The 22987-nt window shown below is 39.2% G+C and overlaps 1 protein-coding gene across 1 annotated transcript in view; it reads right to left on the reverse strand.

The window, feature by feature from the left end:
* The window catches only part of COG5 (component of oligomeric golgi complex 5), a 269636-nt gene that overhangs the window by 46140 nt on the left and 200509 nt on the right, over positions 1–22987 (reverse strand). Inside the window, exon 14 of the mRNA XM_024761085.1 lies at positions 21281–21380. Coding sequence (XP_024616853.1) covers positions 21281–21380 — 100 coding nt within the window. The remainder of the gene's footprint in view (positions 1–21280; positions 21381–22987) is intronic.

Raw genomic sequence — 22987 nt, forward strand, 5'->3', positions numbered from 1 at the left:
CATCTGGGCCAATGATTCTAAGGGTATTCTATGGTTCACCTAAATGCTTTCTAGGTCAAGAGACGCTGATAAGCAATATATTCCAAGAGCCTCAAATCTGCTGTATCCTTTCATAGTCCGCTATCAGAAATGTATCCTAAGAAAATAGTAAAGCTATATGCACAAGGATAATGTTATTTATAAAACAGAGAAATTGGAAAATACTACATGTCTAAGAATAAGAGAATAGTTGGGTATATGAAACAATTCACATGCTGGAACAAACAACAATGGGAGGTGCTTACAGTATAGTGTTAACTGTAAAAAAACAAACAAAAAAAAGCAGATTTGTCTGTGCAGCAGTTTTGTCTCAGAAAAAAAACTGGAAAGAAATAAAGCAAAAATATTAAAAAATAGTATGAAGCATTACATAATGTGCAAAATTACCAGAATACTACTAAAAAGCACTGTAGAATTCCATACAATCTAAAAGGTTCATTTGTAGAACACACTTAGAAAGTGTTATACAAGATAATTTCCTCCATTATAAAAATGAAAGATGTACAATTCCATCCCTGAAAGATTTAAGATAATATAAGAAAATAAACTGCTTTGGTTACTGTTTACTTCCCCAAAAGAAGATTTCTGGAAAAGATAATTTCTTTTGATCTACTAATCTGTGACACAGATCAAAATAATTTTTATTTATATTTACTTATCAAATGCTTTCATCATAGATTACCTGGTTTAGAGTAAAAAATAAAAGAATTATAATTAAATATCACTTAGCTTATTATAACATGCTAATTAATTGCATTAAAAATATATACACACACACATTCACAATTAAATTACTATCTAACATCCCTGACACTAAATACAGTCTGTAATACATTAGAAATTGAATTGTATTTGAAATTCAGACATAGGCATGTTTCTGCAAATCTATATAGCAGAGGACAAATCCACAGGTTTACACAGCAATTCTTCATTTTCCTGGCATGTCAACCTAACTAAACTTCCCTGACAAATAAAGTTAATTTTGTTAGGTGCTAAAACTATCAGAAAATATTTTTACAAAAATATCGCTACACTGTATGTCAATACTTCTCTGGTTTCATAAATAAGACACATTGAACTTATACCTTAAGAAGTCAAATTCTACTTAACCTTTGTATATGTTCACTAGTGAGTGGTGTTTTTGCACATCTTTATTTTAAAAGTAATTCTATCAGAGCTTCGTAGGGTATCTATGGCTGCTTGCCCCTTCACTCATTAAACAGCTTTAGGTTACCATATCTCTTGAAATTTTGTGTTTCCTTTTCCTTTTTCTTTGAATTTTGATGATTTCAAGAATCCTAATCTTATTCTTAAGGTGTCAGTTTCCTCTTTTTGATCTTATCTCCCCTCATCTTGGTCTAACTTGCTGCAAAGTGGGAAGCTAGAGGACTAACCACATGCAAGCTAGGAGACTTCCCCATACATTAAGTTTACATTTTAGTGCATGGACACTGTGACATCAATTCTAGAAGTTCAAAGGATGTTTTTAGTTCTTTTCTGGTTCTTATTTATATTTCAGACAGTTGAAATTGTCAAATATTTGACTACTTGATAAAAAAAGAGGTGTTACTACATATTTGTCTAACTGAAAATAAGGACAGGTACATTCAACTACAGAATAGATTCAATGGTAATGCTAAATCTTGACATCAGACTAAACCTTCACACAGATCTAATATCAAAGAGATGACAACTTGAGATGGGTTCCCTTTTGGACAATTAACATATAACTAAAAAGCTTGAAATCAAATGTTGTTTACAGACAAGAGGTGAGTAAAACCAGCACACAGGAATCAAATATAACTTTGTAATTCAAAGCTGTATTGCTGAGACACCCTGTATTACTGTTAGAAGACCCTTTTATCAACCTACCTTTCTCATCAACCTACCTTTCTCATCAACCTCCTCTATATCTTTTCCCAAGCTCCTGTCCTTTATGTCAAAAACTCCACCTGGCACATGGGATTTGATAACTACAGTGGGTAGGGAAGGCAAACACAATTTGCTAGGAATGGATTACTTTTTTTTTTTTTTCTTTTTTTTTTCTTCGAAGAACCTTACACTTTTGAACAACAGATGGAGTTTCCACCTACCCATGACTGATCACTGGCTCCTAAAACACTGGCCTTGTTAATTTAACTTAGAATCATAAGTCTGTACATTAATTCTTTGAAGAAGAGAAAACGGTTCGTTGTCAGGTATACTGACCTTTTCCATTTTCCAATAATGAATACTAAGACTAATTTACTAATCAACAGGAAAACGCTTTCCATATACATATATTATAGCGAATAAGACCCCTTTGATTCAAGGTAATTTAGGTTTCATACACATTGAATTTCAAACCACAGAATTTCCAAAAGAATTAAGTTTATTACCCTTAGGGATACAGACAAACTAAAATCTCAGAATCCCACTATTAAGGCCTAAACTAGTCAAAAAATTTTTAAAAAATAATTAGTAGTTTATACATTTGTATATAGACTAGTACTTTCACAGTTTTTGAGATATAAATTCTAATGCAATTAAACCTACAATCTTGTATGCATTATTAATTTTCATAGCAAAGAAGTTCTTTATAGTCTAAAGGTAACTTTCAATTTAACTAGTCTTAATAATATAAAATTATTGGTTGGCCAAAAAGTTCCTTTGGGTTTTTCTGTAACATCTGATGGAAAAACCTGAACGAACTTTTTGGCCAACCCAATACATTATTGAGCGCCAAGCTAATGAGGCTCTCTCTAAATATTAATCTTAATAGCATTGTTTATAATGTCAAACCAGAAAAATAAAGGTTAATTACCTGATTGAGAGCAATGATTATCTAAACTACAAATTTATTTTGCAAAATCTGGCGATGTCATTCTATGTTTGTGTTTGCCACAAATGACTATGACTGTCTGAGAAGTCTTTTTCTTTTTTTAACATCTTTATTGGAGTATAATTGCTTTACAACGGTGTGTTAGTTTCTGCTGTATCACAAAATGAATCAGCTATACATATACATACATCCCCATATCTCTTCCTTCCTGCATCTTGAGAAGTCTTAAGGAAGTAGCTCTGCTATTCTGCGGTGGCCTGATTGACCTCCTTAACCCCATAACTTCCCATTCTGATAGTGAATTTGTCAATTTCTCTGTGAAATTCCATCCACTTTGTCTTATTAGTCTGAGGCTGTGTCGTAAGGTGTATCATAATTCTTATACCCTCCTAGTAAATTGTTCTTGTTCTCATTTTATGACCACCCTCTCCCCAACCCCTAATAATGCTTTTTGCTTTAGAGTCTATTTTGCCTGCTGTTAATATAGTTATATCAGCTTTTGTCTAATTACTATTTGCCTGAAATATTTTTTCTCCAGTCTTTTACTTTCATTCTTTATATGTCCTTAGGTTCTAGGTACATCACACAAAACTAAATTTAATTATTAGTTCTATCCAACTTGAGAAATGTCACTGGCCAGTTTAGTCTATTTACATTTACTGTGATCAATGATATATTTGGAATCCATCTTACTATGAACTTTTTATATGATTTTTTTTTTTGCTTCTTTTTATTGTTTACTTTTCAACTTTTTACTGAACTGGTACCTTTTTTTTTTTTTTTACCCATTTTCCCCATCAATTAACTTAGAATTTATACATTCTATTTCTCTTCTTTCAGTGGCATAATTAAATTGTTAAAATTCATACTCAACTTAAGTCAAAGTATCTATGGCTTTACAGTCCTCCTGAATAACACAAGCATTTTAGAATGGTTTCAAATTCATTATCCCTTCCTCATTGTAAGCTTTGATGTGGACTTGTATTTTAGGGGGGGTTTTTTGTTTGCATGTCCCAAACTAGTCACTATTATTTCTTATTTTATGCAACTAAGGCTTAGAATTACCTACATATTTACCAATTGTTTGTGCTTACTATTCCTTTTTGCATTTCAATCCTTCCTTTAGAGTTAGATTTCCTCCTTCGGTGTTCAACCATGAAAGGGCTTCCCTCTCACTGAGAGTGAAGGCCAAAGCCCTCACTACCATCCTGCAAGGGCTGGCATGATCTAGAGTTGAGGTTAGAGTTTCAAGGATATTAGATGGGCTCACAGGAATTCTAGGAAAGCCAGAGCATTTAGTCAGTCTCTAGTCTCCCAGTATCCAGGAATCCGGGCATATAAGCAAGGCTGAAAAGGCAGAGTGCTTAGAACTAGAGGCCCTGGGCAGAAGGTGCCACTTCCCGGTGATATAACCAAAGTCTGCAACTAAAACTGCTTCAAATATCTACCAGACTTCTGTTGGCTTTTAAGCCACTTGCACCTGCCTCCTCAGCCCCACTGATTGTGATCAATCCCTTTGGCTGCTAATTAAATTCTTTCTTCTGTTTAAAACCTGCGTATTGTAAAAAGTGAAACAGAGCTAACTGGAAAGTATAAACTGAAAAACAAAAGTTCTCCCTGCACATCCTTAGTCCAATCCTCCAAGGTCATACACTAACACTTTCTTGTGGTCTTCTATTTAAAAAAGGAAAAGGAAATAGAAAAGCCTTTATAAAACAGCATTTATTTTATATATCTATCTTATTTACAGGTGGGACTACTAAATGTAGTATTTTCACCTTCTTTTTCTAGCCTAATAACATACCTTGAGACTTTTCCAAATGAGCACACAGAAATCTTCACAAGACGACAAAGTATTTCTCTCACTGATTTGTAACTAAACCCCAAACTATTAATATTTTCTTGAAGTATTTTATTTGTACGCTTAAGAAAGGAAGGAAGAGGATCTAAACTCCCGGAGTGCAATATTCCTTGTCATTACTGTTACTCTTTTAAGGTTATTAGAATGATTACAGTTAGAAATTAGATTTCCCAACTAAATAGGGTTCTTGGCAAAGACAGGGTTTATATACGTTTTGAATTAACAGAAATGAAACATCTATATGCTAAGTGAAATAAATCAAAGACAAATACTGTATGATATAACTTATATGTGGAATCTAAAAAATATAACAAACTAGTGAATGTAACAAAAAAGAAGCAGACTAACAGATACAGAGAACAAATAAATAGTAACCAGTGGGGGTGAGGGGCAAGATAGGCGTAGGGGATTAGGAGGTACAAACTCTAAGGTATAAAATAATCTACAAGGATATATTGTACAACATGGGGAATAGGCTTCCTTATTATGAGGGTATAGAAGCTCTCAAATTTCATCCCTTTTTGGGAATTCACTTTTTTTATACTGTGATGCCCTAATGCATGTACACAATATTAAAAAATTAATAAATCTGTATTCTTTTTCTCCTGTTAACTTGCCTACTGTCAGTTTATTTCATAGACCCAGCCATCAAACCTAGAAGGGTGGAGGGAAAGTCTTTCTTCCCCTACATGTACATTGATTTTACAGAAGTCACATATAATTCTAGAACAGGCTTTTGCTTTCATTGATTTTTCTCTATTGGTTTTGTTTTCAACTCTTTGATTTCTGCTCTCATCTTTATTATTTCCTTCTGTTAACTGCTACGGGGGTGGGGGGGGCTTCCCTGGTGGCACAGTGCTTAAGAATTTGCCTGCCAATGCAGAGGACATGGGTTTGAGCCCTGGTCTGGGAAGATCCCACATTCCACGAGCAACTAAGCTCGTGCGCCACAAATATTGAACCTGAGCTCTAGAGCCTGCGAGTGAAACTACCAAGCCCGCGTGCCACAACTACTGAAGCCCACGTGCCTAGCGGCCGTGCTCTGCAACAAGAGAAGCCACCACAGTGAGAAGCCCATGCACTGCAACAAAGACCCAACGCAGCCATAAATTAATTACTTAAATAATTAAATTAGGGGGAAAAAAAAGAATCCGCCTGCCGATGCAGGGGACACAGGTTCAAGCCCTGGTCTGGGAAGATCCCACATGCCACAGAGCAACTAAGCCTGTGCGTCACAACTACTGAGCCTGTGCTCTAGAGCCCCCGAGCCCCAACTGCCTGAGCCCACATGCCACAACTACTGAACCCGCGTGCCTAGAGCCCGTGCTCCACAACAAGAGAAGCCACCACAATGAGAAGCCTGTGTACTGCAACAAAGAGCAGCCCCCGCTCACCGCAACTAGAGAAAGCTCGCGTGCAGCAACGAAGACCCAACTCAGCCAAAAAAAATTATAAAGAAAATTTAAAAAGAAAATTAAACTGCTATGGATTTAATTTGTCTGCTTTTGCCCTAGTTTCTTGAGGTGGAATATTTGAACAGTAATTTGGGACCTTTTTATTTTTTGCCCCCCATATAAGCATTTAATGCTATGTATTTCCCTAAATTAACTGCATCCCAGGAAGTTTGATATGGTATATTCTCATGTTTATTTAATTCAAAATATATTTTTATATTTCCCTTTTGACCCAGAGATTATCTGAAAGTATGTTATTTAATTTCCAAATATTTGAGAGATTTTCCAGATATTTTTCAGTTACTTTGAGGGGAGGGGTCACAAACCTCTTTGAAACCTGTTACAACATTTTTCCAGAAAAAACTCACATAAAATAACATTTTGTAATTTCCTGGGGTTCACAGGTCCCCTGAAAACCCTTCACAGAACTCCTAGATTAGCAATTCCTACCCTAAGACATTGAAAAATGATTTTTTAAAAAGGCTGTCCACAAAGGAGAAACATTTTCTGTAGCCCTATCACAGACAGAACACTTTCCGTATGTACCATTTTTTTAGGTATGTCTCAGAAAATAATCTAAATTGGCACAAGTTCATACTAGTGAGTTTAGTAAGAGTTGGCTGCCCAAAAGTTAGCTGCTATGTGCTTGATATAGTAAAGGGAAAAAACAATCAATAATTTCTAAGATGCAAATGAGTTCTTTTATACTCAAATGCAGTGAATTTTAGTTTGCATCCTAACTTTTAAAAGAAAGTGTCTTTTTGTTTTGTCATTTTTTTCACATTAAGACTGCTGTTTTTCTGCTGATAAGAGAGAGCAGGAGCACACAAGCTACAGGTAGACAGCAATACATTTTCAGCTTTTCAGCACCCTGAAGTTACAAATATGTCATAAAATTCAGAAGAAATATGAGAACTAGCCTAGTACCTTGAAAGCTCTCAGAGGCTCCTCTGTGAAAACCGTCTTCCTCTATGGGTACTCCATTTGTCCCTGTTGTCTGGGGGTTTTACAGTTGCCCTTTCAACCATGCCTCCCTCCCGACCACTACCACCACAGCTCTGCAATTTAAAATCACGTCTAATGCTGGTGGCTCAGAGATCCCATCACACTGGATATTGCAAGAGCCAATCCCTGAGCGTGTTTTGGCTTTGGTTCCATTTGCAAGGCCATCTTGCCTCGTGTCACGCTAGGCTGATACCTATGGCAGCCCGAGGAGGTAAATATAGGTTTTCTTTCTATCTTATTTGTAAGTGTAGCTATATCTTTGTCATTATAAGTATTTGTATGACATTATAAGTATTTGTATACTAGGGAATAGGGTACTCTGAGTGAATCCCAGCCTAACCCTGACTAAATGCTGACAACTTTCTCTCCCAGAAACATACTTTAAAATAGTATAATTTGAAGTATACATTAGAGAATTAAATTATATTCCTATACCTTGAAACAGGGATAAGATTATACCTTCTTGATCACTAAGATGCTTGAAAAGATATAAAAGCTCTATAGTTTTAAGATCACTTCCAATTCCGGTAAAAATGGACCAGGTAATTCAGACTAATCCTGTCAATGGCAACACCTAGAAAAGCTGAATTATATGTTTAAAAAACCCTCATGGTATCAAAGTGCTAACATGGCAGTGAAAACTCATGGGGGCCTGATCCAAATGCCCAGTTTCTTTTCAAGTCTCTTATTACTTGTACTTTCTGGAGTTGACATGGAAAATTCTATTTGTTTTATTTGTTCACATTCTGAAATAAAGGAAGAGATAAATGAAAGTATATTTTGTAATAAAAGACATAAGGAAAAATAGGAGAGGGGGAAAAATTAATATTATATGCTTGTGGTAATGTAAACAAGTTTAGGACAACAAAGATTCGAGAATACAATATATGATAAGGGAATAAATATATGTCATCAAATAAGGCCATACAGAAAAAAGCTCATAATTTTTAAAAGTAAATTAACATTAATTAAAATCATTAAGTAAATTATCATAGTAATGAATTTCTATCTTCTTTGGGCTATGAAGCTGATAGTCATATGCCATAAAAATTTCATACACACTTAGGAGTAAATATTTGCAAATCATGTATCCATACAACTCAACAGCCAAAAACCAGTCTGACTGAAAGATGGGCAGAGGATCTGAAAAGACATTTTTCAAAGAAGATACCCAGATGGCAAACAGGTACATAAAAAAGTGCTCAACATCACTAATCATCAGAGAAATGCAAATCAAAACCATAACGAGGCATCACTTCACACCTGTTAAAATGGCTGGTAAGAAAAAGATAAGAAATAACAAGCACTGGAGAGGATGTGGAGAAAAGGGAACCCTGTGCACTGATGGTGAGAATGTAAACTGTTACAGCCACTGTGGAAAACAGTATGGAGGTTCCTCAAGAAATTAAAAACAGAACTACCATAAGATTCAGCAATCTGAAGAAAATGCAATCACTATCTGGAGAAGATATATGCACCCCTATGTTCACTGAAGCATTATTTACACTAGCCAAGATGTGGAAACAACCTAAGGGTCCATGGCAAATGAATGGATAAAGAAAATGTGGTGTATATGTATAATGGAATATTATTCAGCTACAAGAAAAGAAAGAAATCCTGCCATTTGTGACAACATGGATGGACCTTGAGGGCATTATGCTAAGTAAAATAAGTCAGATAGAGAAAAACAAAAGCCTTTGATTTCACTTATATGTAGAATCTAAAAAACAAAACTAAACAAACTCATAGATACAAGAGAACAGATTGGTGGCTGCTAGAGGTGAGGGTAAGGGGTGGGAGAAATGGGTGAAGATGGTGAAAAGGTACAAACTTCCAGTTATAAGACAGTAAGTCCAGGGATGTAATGTACAGCAGGGGGACTACAGCTAACAATACCGTATTGTATATTTGAAAGTTGCTAAAAGAGAAAATCTTAAAAGTTCTCATCACAAGAAAAAAAAGTTAGGCTGTGCACCTGAAACTAATATAATGTTATGTGTCAATTATATCCCAATACAAACAAATATTTTAAAAATTTAATACACACTATTAGGATTCAAGAAGGGAGATTAGGCCATTAGGAATTAAAAAGAAAAGCTCATTAACTCTTTTTTTCTGTTCCAAGTTCGCAACTTGGCTTTGTGATAGATGGCGTAATCGGCCCCAATCCTTCATCTCTTTCTGCAGCCATATCCTTTGCTATTTAGTATCACACTGTGGCTGGGTTGCTTTGGTGAGCCACACTTACGGGGCTATTTTCTCTCTTGTGCCTCTGCCTTCACTGTGAAACCAAGCTCAGAATAGCCTGCTGCAGGATTAGAGACATGAAGAACAGAGTATTAACTATGGTTAAAGCCAGCCTAGATCAGCAGCTAGCCTTGTGTGGAGTAAACCCAGCCAAAGTCAGCAAAGTCACCTAGCTGCCCCTCACAGGCCCCAAGATGCATAAGCAATAAACGCTTATTGCATGCAACTCAGATTTTGTAGCTATTATACAACAATTTTGTGGCAACAGTTAAACAGACTTTTGAGCAGACTTTAACTGACGACTGCATTTTTAAATTTCTGCTGAAAATATTTGCTAATTACAACACCATTATTTGACATTTCTCTCTATCTTCACTATGGCCTACTGAATCTTAGACAGCATGACTACTTACTACCGACCTGACACAGCCCCCAGAAAATCAAGCTCTTACGAGTCTGGGAAGCAAGTCAGAGAGCTGTCTTAATGAAAAGAAGGAGTGATCCTAAAATACACCAACATAAGAAGAGAGGTAACAAAGAGTGGAAAGCTGTCTGAAGAATCAAGAGGGTAGGTAACCCAAAGGATCAGTGTATTAGTATTACAGCTAAAGTGCGTTTGGTTCAAGAGAATCTACCGATACGTTTCCTCTGCTTGCGCCTAACATAAAAACTCTTCCAAGTGATTTCGTATTTTTTTTAAAATCTTCTACTTGAATGTTAATAACACAGGCTATTACCATATAATATCATATGGAGCAGTATCCAAGTAGACGACATTTAAACCTGCATTAAACAATCCTTTTGAAACTAAAAAAGTTAAACTCCTATGTTTCTATATCATCATTTAAATATCACACATGCAGGTTTTCTTCCATTATAAGAATGTCAAGTCTCTAAACTACTTGTTAATTATACAAAGAATAAAGTGTATATTTACAAAGCTTTTAAAAAACCCTACTGTCGTCTAGAGCTACTGACCTCATCATACACAGCTACTGACCTGCTCAGAAGCTGAAACCTCCCCTTAAATGTCATCCTTATTATTGTTTCAAATGGTCTGCAATCTAATTAAATGCCAATCCACTTTTTCACAATTTATAACATTTGACATTTATATTGGGATTCTATATGTCATGCCCAGAAACCATCAGATAATAGTTATTATTAGAAAATGCCCTAACAATTTACCTTTTAAAAGGAATACTTACTAGTCTTGTTTGCCTATAATTTTGTTATCACAGTAGTTTGTAAGCCTATATATTACCAAGGTATCGCAATAATTCCCTTATATAATAATACTTTAATTTTCTTTTAACATATAGAGAACAAGGAAAACACTGATTCAAACTTGTGGTAGCAAGGTCTAGTGACATGTTCTACTAAAGTTCACATTTCAGAACTATACAAATTACCAATATATCACCATTATATAATCAATTTGTTCAATCATAAAATATTATGATATATACATCTATAGGTGTGTGTGTGTGCATTTGGAATATAAAATTCTACTTAGTAGATTAATTGTAACTTCACAGCTGCTGTCAAGACAAGTAAGAATTCTTAAATGAAGACAGTCTAAAAAAACACTGATCTCATTTTCACAAAAGAGCACCTTGGAAACATACTCAATTAAATACATGTTAAGGAAGTAAACCCTAAGACTTATAACTCACATGTGCGAATTCAAGGCTAAATCCCTGTTATTTCTAAATTAAATCACTAAACCATCTAAACATCTGCTACCATCTGAATGCTCGTACTCTCCGCCCACCAATTCATACGTTGAAACCTAATGCCCCAGGTGGCGGGAGTCTTTGGCAGCTGATTAGGTTATGAGGGCAGAGCACTCATGAATGGGATTTGTGCCCTTATAAGAGAGGCTTGAGAAGGCCCCCTTGCCCCTTCTACACTAAGCTTACAGAATAAAGACAGCCATCTATGAACCAAGAAAGGGGCTCTCACCAAATGCCTAATCTGCTGATGCCTTGATCTTGAACTTGCCAGCCTCCAGAACTGTGAGAAATAAATTGCTGTTGCTTATAAGTCACCCAGTTTAGGGCATTTTGTTACAGTAGCCCGAATGGACTACGACACTATCCGTTAAGAATAAAGAAGTAAACTATGATATGTAAGTATACTATGCATGTATTAAAATAGCAGATACAGATCTCTATGTTATATTGTAAAGTGGGTAAGTAAATCACAAAACAATACTACTTAAGTAAAAAAAGAAAGATGTATTTGTGTTGTGGTACAAGAGAGTTTTTTTGTTTGTTTGTTTGTTTTTGTACACAGGCCTCTCACTGTTGTGGCCTCTCCCGTTGCAGAGCACAGGCTCCGGACGTGCAGGCCCAGCGGCCATGGCTCATGGGCCCAGCCGCTCCGCGGCATGTGGGATCTTCCAGGACCGGGGCACGAACCCGTGTCCCCTGCATCGGCAGGCGGACTCTCAACCACTGCACCACCAGGGAAGCCCAACAAGAGAGTTTTAAAGCTTGGTCTAGACTCAAATCGGAGTCTGAATGCTAGTTTCAAGACTTGCCTGCCGGCATTGCACTTTTAGGAGCCTATATCAGCCAGGCTACTAAGCTTTCTCAGCCTGAATTCCCACACTTTGTAGTGGCGGATATTGATAGTTCCATTTCAAGGGTTGTTGTGAGATAAATGAGATAATACATTTTAATGCCTTGGCACAATCCAAGCAACTATAGATGTTTAATAATGGTAGTTATTTTTACGACCCTATCCTAACCTTAAAAAATGAATTCCCAGGCTTCCCTGGTGGCACAGTGGTTGGGAGTCCGCCTGCCGATGCAGGGGACGTGGGTTCGTGCCCCGGTCCGGGAAGATCCCATATGCCGTGGAGCGGCTGGGCCCGTGAGCCATGGCCACTGGGCTGGCGCGTCCAGAGCCTATGCTCCGCAACGGGAGAGGCCGCGGCAGTGAGAGGGCCGCATACCATAAAAAAAAAAAAGAATTCTCTGGTACCATTTAAGAGTCAGAAAGAAGGATGTAAGGATTTGTCCCTAGAGAGCTTTAGGTTTTTATGACATAACTCTGGTGATTAATAACAAAGAAGACTTTCATGTGTAATGATAAAATAATTTCAGATTATTATAAGCAAATATATGTACTATGTATATCACTCATATATGTTATATTCTACTATATCCTAAGACATTCAAATAATAAGGTTGAAAAGAAAAACATACAGCTTTTTTAGGCATATGAAAGAATATACCCAAAAACACATAGTGAGTTTAGATGGTCTACACAAAGGATCAACTTGAGAAATCCTTTTACCATCCTTTCTCCTGATGTGAACTAAAGCTATAGTTAAGCATGTTAAATGTTTCGATAGCCAAGAAACTTCCACAACTAACCTCTAGGAAAATAAATTTAGGATTCTGGAAAGCTACTCATTCTACATTTCAAGTTTTGTATTTTCAAGTTGCCCTTTTAAAAAACACACTGTTGTTAAAATTCTAGCTTTCCTTTATTTCACAGCTTAAACATTCATTAATGATATTATTTCTGTTACTTTTCAACCTTGTGGGCTTGAGACTTAAATATCTCACCTACAGAAAGAACTGTCCCTTTATAGACTTATACCAAATTTCAAGTAAACATTTCCACTTACAGATAGAGTAGATATTCTACTTTAAAACATGTTTCAGGGCTTCCCTGGTGGTGCAGTGGTTGGGGGTCCACCTGCCGATGCAGGGGACACGGGTTCGTGCCCCAGTCCGGGAGGATCCCACGTGCCCTGGAGCGGCTGGGCCCGTGAGCCATGGCCGCTGAGCCTGCGCGTCCAGAGCCTGTGCTCTGCAATGGGAGAGGCCACAGCAGTGAGAGGCCCGCGTACGGCAAAAAAAAAAAAAAAAACAAAACAAAAAGAAAAACATCTTTCTCTCACTAAAGATTTAACACTTGGCTATTTTCTTCTAAATGTTTTCAGTGAAATAATTATAAAGGAAGAGGAATATGGTAAGATCAAAGAACAAAACGTGTCAAATTTAAAAACATAGAGGAGGGGCAGAAAGTGTTATTAATAGCCAAAAGAGATGAACATTAAAAGTTACTTGTCATTACTCAATAATATTTAAAATAATAAACATATGATGCTGTTTGAACTGTTATTTAATGCTTAGGCTTTCTTTAAACACTAAAATGAAAGCAGAAAAGTAAAACGACCTTAAAAAAATTCACTTAAAAAAATTAAAAAAAAAAAAAATTTTAAGAAACTGTGAACCAAGATGGCAGAGTAGAAGGACATGCTCTCACTCCCTCTTGTGAGAACACCAGAATCATTAACTAGCTGCTGGACAATCATCAACAGGAAGACACTGGAACTCATCAAAAAAGATACCCCACATCCAAAGACAAAGGAGAAGCCACAATGAGACGGTAGGAGGGGCGCAATCACAGCAAAATCAAATCCCATAACTGCTGGGTGGGTGACTCACAAACTGGAGAACATTTATACCACAGAAGTCCACCCATCCAACCGTTCCCCGCCTCCCGCCTCCCTCGACGGTTTCTCCTCCCACGCCCCTTGCTTCGCCAATTAGTGCACATTCATGCTCTGACGACTCCCAAGATTAAAATCTCCTCTGCCCTCTGAGGGAGGTAGCAGGAGCGGAAGGATTAGTTAGAGTTCATGTTCCCTTTTCTCTCCAAGATCTCTCTCAAATAGAAAAGCGATTAGGTTCCTTTTCTGCCGACTCTTCCCGCTACATCAAAGAATTTCGCTATCTCCCTCAAGCTTACGATCTAACCTGGCTTGATATCTTTGTGATCCTATCTTCTACTCTGACCCCTGACGAGAGGGAAAGAATTCGAAAGGCTGCCCGAAACCATGCAGATCAGGTTTACCTCACCGACAACTCCATGCCTGTCGGAGCGACTGCCGTACCTGGCACCGATCCAGGCTGGACTTAACAGGATGGCCAAGATGGCCGTCGTAAATGCGACCTCACGATCCAATGCCTCCTGGCTGGCATGCAGGCGGCCGCTCATAAGGCAGTCAATTTTGAAAAACTAAAAGAGATAACCCAAGAACCTAACGAAAATCCAGCTATCTTTCTCAATCGCCTTACAGAGGCCTTAACTCTCTACACCCGGCTGGACCCCGACACCCCGGCAGGGGCAGCAGTCCTAGCCACCCATTTTATCACCCAATCAGCCCCGGACATCTGAAAGAAATTAAAAGGGGCAGAAGACGGCCCTCAAACCCCTATTCGAGATCTGGTAAAAATGGCCTTTAAAGTCTATAATGGCCGTGAGGATTTGGCAGAATCCAGCCGACAGGCTTGGATGCACCAGAATGTGTCCCTCCAAACCCAAGCTCTTGTAGCCGCCCTAAGGCCGGCCATCTCCCATGGATCACAGCATCCACGGGGTCCGCAAAAGGCAACCCCACCGGGGGCCTGCTTCAAATGCGGAAAAGAAGGCCACTGGGCTCGCCAACGTCCCAATCCCCGACCTCCTTCTAAGCCCTGTCCCAGCTGTGGGCTAACGGGCCACTGGAAGAGTGACTGCCCTAGGACTGGCCCCTCTCTCAGCATCTCCACGCGGGGTAGGGGTGGGGGGCAGGCCGACCCAACGGCATTACCACTCGAACTACTGGGATTGGCTGACGACTGACGGCGCCCGGACTCCAAGACCCCCATCACCCTCGCCGAGCCCAGGGTAACGCTACAGGTTGCGGGTAAGTCCATCTCATTTCTGGTGGACACGGGGGCTACCTATTCGGTCCTGCCTACTTATTCCGGGCCAGTTTCTCCTTCCTAGATCTCGGTCATGGGTATTGATGGCAAACCATCCTTCCCACTCCAGACGGGTCCACTCCCATGTCATATCGAAGGACTCCCTTTTACTCATTCCTTCTTAGTCATACCATCCTGCCCAGTTCCCTTGCTAGGCCGAGATGTCCTTTTCCAGTTAGGGGCCTCCCTCCAGCTGGTTAGACTTGACCCTAAGGTCCCCTCTTCCCAACTCCTTTTCTCGGCCTGTCTCTAAAACCCTCCCCCTCCTATCCCCCTCTTCCAATCACACCGAACCCAATCAATCCCCAAGTCTGGGATACTTCTAAGCCCATAATAGCAACACACCATTCCCCCTGTCCTCATCCGCCTAAAGGACCCCTCCAAATTTCCATCAAGGCCCCAATTTCCCATCTCTGAGACTCACCTTAGGGGCCTACAACCTATTATCACCAGACTCCTAAACCAGGGACTCCTCATCCCCACGGACTCTCCCTGCAACACCCCCATCCTGCCTGTCCGCAAGGCCTCTGGGGATTATCGCCTGGTCCAGGACCTCCGACTAATCAATGAGGCCATAATTCCTCTCCACCCAGTAGTACCAAACCCATACACCTTGCTCTCCCATATCCCCCCATCCACAACCCACTTTACGGTTCTGGATCTCAAAGATGCCTTTTTCACTATCCCCCCACATCCCGACTCCTATTTCCTCTTCACCTTTACCTGGACGGATCCGGACACTCATACTTCCAGTCACCTCACCTGGACAGTTCTTCCCCAGGGCTTCCACGACAGTCCTCACCTCTTCAGTCAGGCGCTGGCACGGGACCTCACCTCCTGCTCCCTTACCCCCAGCACACTCCTTCAATACGTAGATGACCTCCTCCTTTGTAGCCCGTCTCTCAGCCTCTCACGACAACATACTGCAGATCTCCTCAATTACCTTGGCTCTCGAGGTTATCAGGTCTCCCCAGCCAAAGCTCAGTTATCTGTATCTTCTGTAACCTACCTGGGGCTCCACCTTACCCCTACCACAAAAGGTCTAACAGCCAACCGCACCCGGATTATCCGTGAACTCCAGCCTCCGGAAACAGCAGAACAAATTCTCTACTTTTTGGGCCTTACAGGGTTTTTCCGACACTGGATCCCTAACTTTGCTCTCCTCGCTAAACCCTTATATCTAGCCGCTAAAGAAACCCCTCAAGGACCCCTCACCTTTCCTTCCGCCGTTCGACAGGCCTTTCTCACTCTCTGTAACGCTCTGATATCTTCTCCCCTTTCTCTGCCCAACCCAAACCGACCTTTTCACCTTTTTGTGGATGAACAGGCCAGAATAGCCACTGGACTCCTTGCCCAGCCTGTAGGGCCTTCCCACCGCCCCGTGGCTTACCTCTCCAAACAGCTAGACCCAACCATTCAGGGATGGCAACCATGCCTTCGGGACATAGCAGCGGCAGCCGAACTGACCAAACAAACACTCAGACTGACTCTGGCCCACCCACTAAGCGTGTTTTCCTCCCACCAGCTGGTCGACCTCCTAGGCCACAAGTCTCTCTCCCTCCTGGGCCCCTCCCACATCCAGGAGTTCCACCTACTATTCATTGAAAACGCAGCTATTTCCCTCGACCTCTTCCCCCCTGCCTAAACCCGGCCTCCCTCTTGCCTATCTCCAATACCGATACCGGGACCTCCCCTTCCCACTCCTGCTCCCAAGTCGTAGAGGCCCTCAGCCCGCTGAGAGAGGGACTCTTTGACACCCCTCTTTCAAAACCGGACCGCACCCTCTTCGTAGCATGCTTGCTCCGTTTTCTTAGGTTCCTTCGCAGGCACATGGAGGAAGTCTCTCAGGTGGCCACAAACCAAATGCTCCTCGGTCCTTACACCTTGCTTCCTACAGAACCCCCCACTGGTATCCCCTAAGCCTCGGACCTCTGGTCGCCCGATTCCCCTTTCGACGCCCCCATTCAGCATGAAGTAGCCAGAGATCAGAACACCACCCTATTACACCAAAGATGTCGGGATGTAAGGCCAACTGGCCCGAGGCAGGGGAACACAATCAGATTCACAGGTTGCATCAGAACGAAGTTCTCCAAATTCTCAGCCAGAAGCGAGTGGCATGATATACTTAAAATGATGAAAGGCAAGAACCTACAGCCAAGATTACTCTACTCAGCAAGGATCTCATTCAGATTTGATGGAGAAATCAAAAGCTTTACACAAAAGCAAAAGCTAAGAGAATTCAGCACTACCAAACCAGCTCTACAACAAATGCTAAAGGAACTTCTCTAAGTGGGAACACAAGAAAAGAACCTACAAAAACAAACCCCAAACAATTAAGAAAACGGTAATAGGAACATATATATCAATAATTACCATAAATGTGAATGGATTAAATGCTCCAACCAAAAGACACAGGCTTGCTGAATGGATTCAAAAGCAAGACCCATATATATGCTGTCTACAAGAGACCCACTTCAGACCTAGGGACACATACAGATGGAAAGTGAGGGGATGGAGAAACATCCCATGCAAATGAAAATCAAAAGAAAGCTGGAGGAGCAATACTCATATCAGATAAAATAGACTTTAAAATAAAGAATGTTACAAGAGACAAGGAAGGACACTACATAATGATCAACGGATCAATCCAAGAAGAAGATATAACAATTATAAATATGTACGCACCCACCACAGGAGCACCTCAATACATAAGGTAACTGCTAAGAGCTGTAAAAGATGAAATCGACAGTAACACAGTAATAGTGGGGGACTTTAACACCTCTCTTACACCAATGGACAGATCAATCAAAATGAAAATAAATAAGGAAACAGAAGCTTTAAATGACACAACAGACCAGGTACATTTAATTGATATTTATAGGACATTCCATCCAAAAACAGCAGATTACACTTTCTTCTCAAGTGTGCATGGAACATTCTCCAGGATAGATCACATCTTGGGTCACAAATCAAGCCTCAGTAAATTTAAGAAAATTGAAATCATATCAAGCATCTTTTCTGACCACAACACTATGAGATTAGAAATGAATTACAGGGGAAAAAACAAAAGAACCACAAACACATGGAGGCTAAACACTACATTACTAAATAACCAAGAGATCACTGAAGAAATCAAAGAGGAAATCAAAAAATACCTAAAGACAAATGACAATGAAAACGTGACAATCTAAAACCTACGGGATACAGCAAAAGCAGTTCTAAGAGGGAAGTTTATAGCTATACAAATTCAAAAAGACTCATGCGGGCTTCCCTGGTGGTGCAGTGGTTGAGAGTCTGCCTGCCGATGCAGGGGACATGGGTTCGTGCCCCGGTCCGGGAAGATCCCACATGCCATGGAGCGGCTAGGCCTGTGAGCCATGGCCGCTGAGCCTGCACGTCTAGAGCCTGTGCTCTGCAACGGGAAAGGCCACAACAGTGAGAGGCCTGCGTATCGAAAAAGAGAAAAAAAAAAAAGACTCATGCACCCCAATGTTCATTGCAGCAGTATTTACAACAGCCAGGTCATGGAAGTAAACTAAATGCCAATCAACAGAAGAATGGATAAAGAAGATGTGGTACATATATACAATGGAATATTACCCAGCCATAAAAAGGAACGAAATTGGGTCATTTGTTGAGACGTGAATGGATCTAGAGACTGTCATACAGAGTGAAATAAGTCAGAAAGAGGAAAACAAATATCATATATTAACGCATATATGTGGAACCTAGAAAAATGGTACAGATGAACCGGTTTGCAGGGCAGAAATTGAGACACAGTTGTAGAGAACAAAGGTATGGACACCAAAGGGGGAAAGTGGCTGAGGGGTGGTGGTGGTGGTGGTGGTGTGATGAATTGGGTGACTGGGATTGATTGACATGTATACAGTGATGTGTATAAAATGGATGACTAATAAGAACCTGCTGTGTAAAAAAAAAAAAAATGTGATCAAATGTATTCTATTGGAATGAATCAAACGTAGACCATGTTTGCTGTCTAAAAAAAAAAAATTTTAAGTCCGGAACTTTCTGTTACCCTTTAGCATTGTAGGATGGTAGGCCTGGGTAATTTAGGGTCACAGACTATTTGACCAACAGCATCAATTCAATCCAATGTTTTTGATATATTTTAATTTTGTTAAAGCCTTTTGCCACCACTGCCTTAACTGAAGTCACATGTTACATTTACCACTGCCCCTGCCTGACACAGAAGAGTGATATATTTTCCATACATATGCTGGCTCTTCTTTATAATGTTGTTTTCAGGTGGGACCATCTCATAAGGATATTTTTTTCCTGACACTTCCAGTAATTACACTGAACTCTACTGGATATAATACCGAATTTCATTTATAGCAATAAACCATGTTTTTAAAAGTAATAAGTATCATAATAAAGCTTCTATAAAAAAAAAGTTTGAGAGAAAAATTAGTCATCTAATTATCTACAAAGAGCTTCCATGGTCTCTGTAGGGCCAGTTTTCAATAAACAAAGTTAAAAGAAAAGATGCTTCTAAATTATTTGTCAAGACTGCAAGAATAATTGAGTAGAAAATAGCACCATATTAATATGCAAACACAATGGAGCCATCCATTGGAAGTGAAAGCAGGAAGTCTCATGAAATGATTGTTAGCACCAAGGATCATTTTATGCATTCCTTAAGTTCAATTTGTTACCAACCTACTCTAAAAATTATTCCAGAACCAACTAGAACTACTAGGATATAGGTAAAGCCAGATTACAACTGACCCTTGAACACATGGATTTAAACTGGGAGGGTCCACTTACCTGCAGATTTTTTTCAGTGGTAAATACTACAGTACTACATGATCCGCAGTTGGTTGAATCCACCGACACGGAAGGGATGACAAGGAGAAACTACGAATACGGAGAGCTGACTATCAATTATACATGGATTTTTGACTGCAGGGAGGGTAGGTACCCCAACCCCCAAGTTGTTCAAGAGTCAACTGTACTTCATTTTACAATGTTTCAATTGGAGCAGTCAGGGAAGCCAAACAACAACAACAAAAAAAACATGGTCAGGGCTTCCCTGGTGGCGCAGTGGTTGAGAGTCTGCCTGCCAATGCAGGGGACACGGGTTCAAGCCCTGGTCTGGGAAGATCCCACGTGCCACGGAGCAGCTGGGCCCGTGAGCTACAAATACTGAGCTCTGCGCGTCTGGAGCCTGTGCTCCGCAGCAAGAGAGGCCGCGACAGTGAGAGGCCCGCGCACCGCGATGAGGAGTGGCCCCCGCTTGCCACAACTAGAGAAAGCCCTCGCACAGAAACGAAGACCCAACACAGCCAAAAATAAATAAATGAATAAATAAATTTATAAAAAAAAAAAAACATGGTCAGCTATCCGTATAGTGACGGTAGAGATACCGCATTTTAGCACATTCTCTAAAATTAGTCCATCAATGACAGTTAAAGATGTACTAAAGCCCTACTCCTTGGATTTCAGTTAGCATACATATCTACTAGTTAAATATGTATGCTTAACTTTAAAACATTAATGTAGAGAATTAAAATTATGATTCAGGCATGCATCTATTATTTTAAATATATGCAAACAGCTGTTTCAAAAAGAGTAATTTTGGAGCTAAACGTCCACAGTCTAGGGCTCGAACCTTTAGAAAGTAAATCAACATTTTTCTTTTACAGTTTTAAGCACTTCACTTCCTCCAATCATTTTCTAATGGTTCAAGTCAATTTCACACTAAGTAACAGCACATGAATGATATCTGGGGTGAGGGGTCTCATGACAGGAAATTTGATCAATCTGAAATAATTACACTTAAAAATATACATAATTTAGCCCATAAAGTGGCACATGCATTTTTTAAAAAGTCTTATAAAACCTGCCTGCATTTTTTAAGTGTAGCAATGGTAGGAGGGCCAATTTTTAAGAGGTAACATTTTTTTCTGGTTTAAATGCATAAGAAAGTTTCAAAAATTCACTATAAAAATTTCCAGTAAATTAATATTCAGTCAATTCAATATTTATAGTTAGTCAAGTACTGCATAATTAGTAATTTTAAACAAAATCATTAAAGTTTACAGAAGGGATTATCACTTACCAGCTGCTCTGATTTTACACCATACAACTTGATGGTCTTTGCCACGTTTTTTGACACAGCTAATGTGAGGTCTGCATCAACAGCAGCTACATTTAGTTCACTGGAGAAAACAAAAACAGACTTTAATTATTAGCAACACAGTTCATCAACAAAGTAAAGAGCAACATATAAACCTAATCCCAATAAACAATGTGGTGATTTTTTTTTATAGATTTCACTGGTTGCCTCCAAGAACTGATTGATTGCACTGTTTCATTTTCCCTCCTAAATTCAGCATTAGGAAAAAGTGCTCTAAGACTGTCTGGTTAATGACCAGTTTCTCATTAATAAAAGCATGTCATGTGTGAGTTCAGGCTGTGATTAAGAGAGTAAATTGTGTGCAGATTTTTCAAGTAGCACTCTTGTTAATACTGGTAAGTGCAATTAGAGACACTGCATGTCACAGACATCTGCAAGGAAATGACAGCTCTTGAATGGAAATGGTAACCTTGGAACGACAAAGGCTAAAAATATAAATTACACAATACATAAAGATACTCAGTTTCTGTAGAAATTATGCCAATTCATGCTATTTTGATAAAATAGCTTTTTAAATATATCAAAAGCATAACAAGGATTTAACTTGATATTTAAAATTTTTGGATTCTTAAAGTATTTCTCTGTCATGCTTATTTTCAATTTAACATTGGATTAATTGGGACATTTGAGGTAATTGCAAAAAAAAGTATTTAAAAAGACCATGGAAAGTTAACTTTTTTAAAGTTAATTTTTAATTAAGAGTTAAAAATTGCATGAAAATGCATATACAAGTAGAAAAGCAAGAAAAGTAATTATTGTCTCTCAAGTAGCAGAATAAATCTTGGCACTTACCAGGTTGCCTTTATGAAGAAAGTGAAGGACTTTAAAACAACATTAGTGCTTACTATGTGTGACAAAAATGCCCTTTCATATACCAGTGAGACATAATTTTATTAAAGTTCACTCTCACATTCTATTAAACAATGGCATAAGTATGCTTCTTCAAGTCCCACCTTACAATTGATCACAGCATTGTCAAACTGCACCGGGGAATGGGTGCAGTCCATAAACAGGTAACATGTCCATAAACAGGTAAAGAGATCAAGTTCAATCCATGACCAGTTTTGTCAATACCATATGAAACAAATAACGGAGACATTAGGGTATAAACGTCTTCAGTCAGGACTTTGGAAAGTCAAGATAACTGTGGAAAGATTTAGGATCAAGATGCTGGGCAATTTCGATGCTGTATTTAGATAGATACGCATATTATACCTGTGGCTTTTTAATTGTACTCTCACATGCCTCAGAATCACCATCTTCAAATTTGTAATCTAAAAGAATCTAGACTTTTATACCTTGGTTCTATATTGCCTAACTACTAATTTTACTCCTCAAAATGTTCACCTATAAATAAATGTATAGACCTACTGTTATGACAACTTGTTATTATGACAGGAACTGAGACAGTCTCAACTGCAGATTAACCTGGGGGGTCCGTAAAACGTCTAAAAGCAACAGTATAATACATTGTCCGCAACCATTCAGGTTGCACAACCTGCTAGGATATCTTCCCTTTTGAGAGTTTTAAAAGCTGTCACATTCACTTAGAAAGCTTAAAATAGCAAACACAAGTAGACTAATCAGGATTATAATCCTTGTACGCCATGAAGTACTTTCTGGATTTAA

This window comes from Neophocaena asiaeorientalis, unplaced genomic scaffold (genome assembly GCF_003031525.2).
Source record: "Neophocaena asiaeorientalis asiaeorientalis breed wild unplaced genomic scaffold, Neophocaena_asiaeorientalis_V1.1 scaffold508, whole genome shotgun sequence".
NCBI classification, from domain to species: domain Eukaryota; kingdom Metazoa; phylum Chordata; class Mammalia; order Artiodactyla; family Phocoenidae; genus Neophocaena; species Neophocaena asiaeorientalis.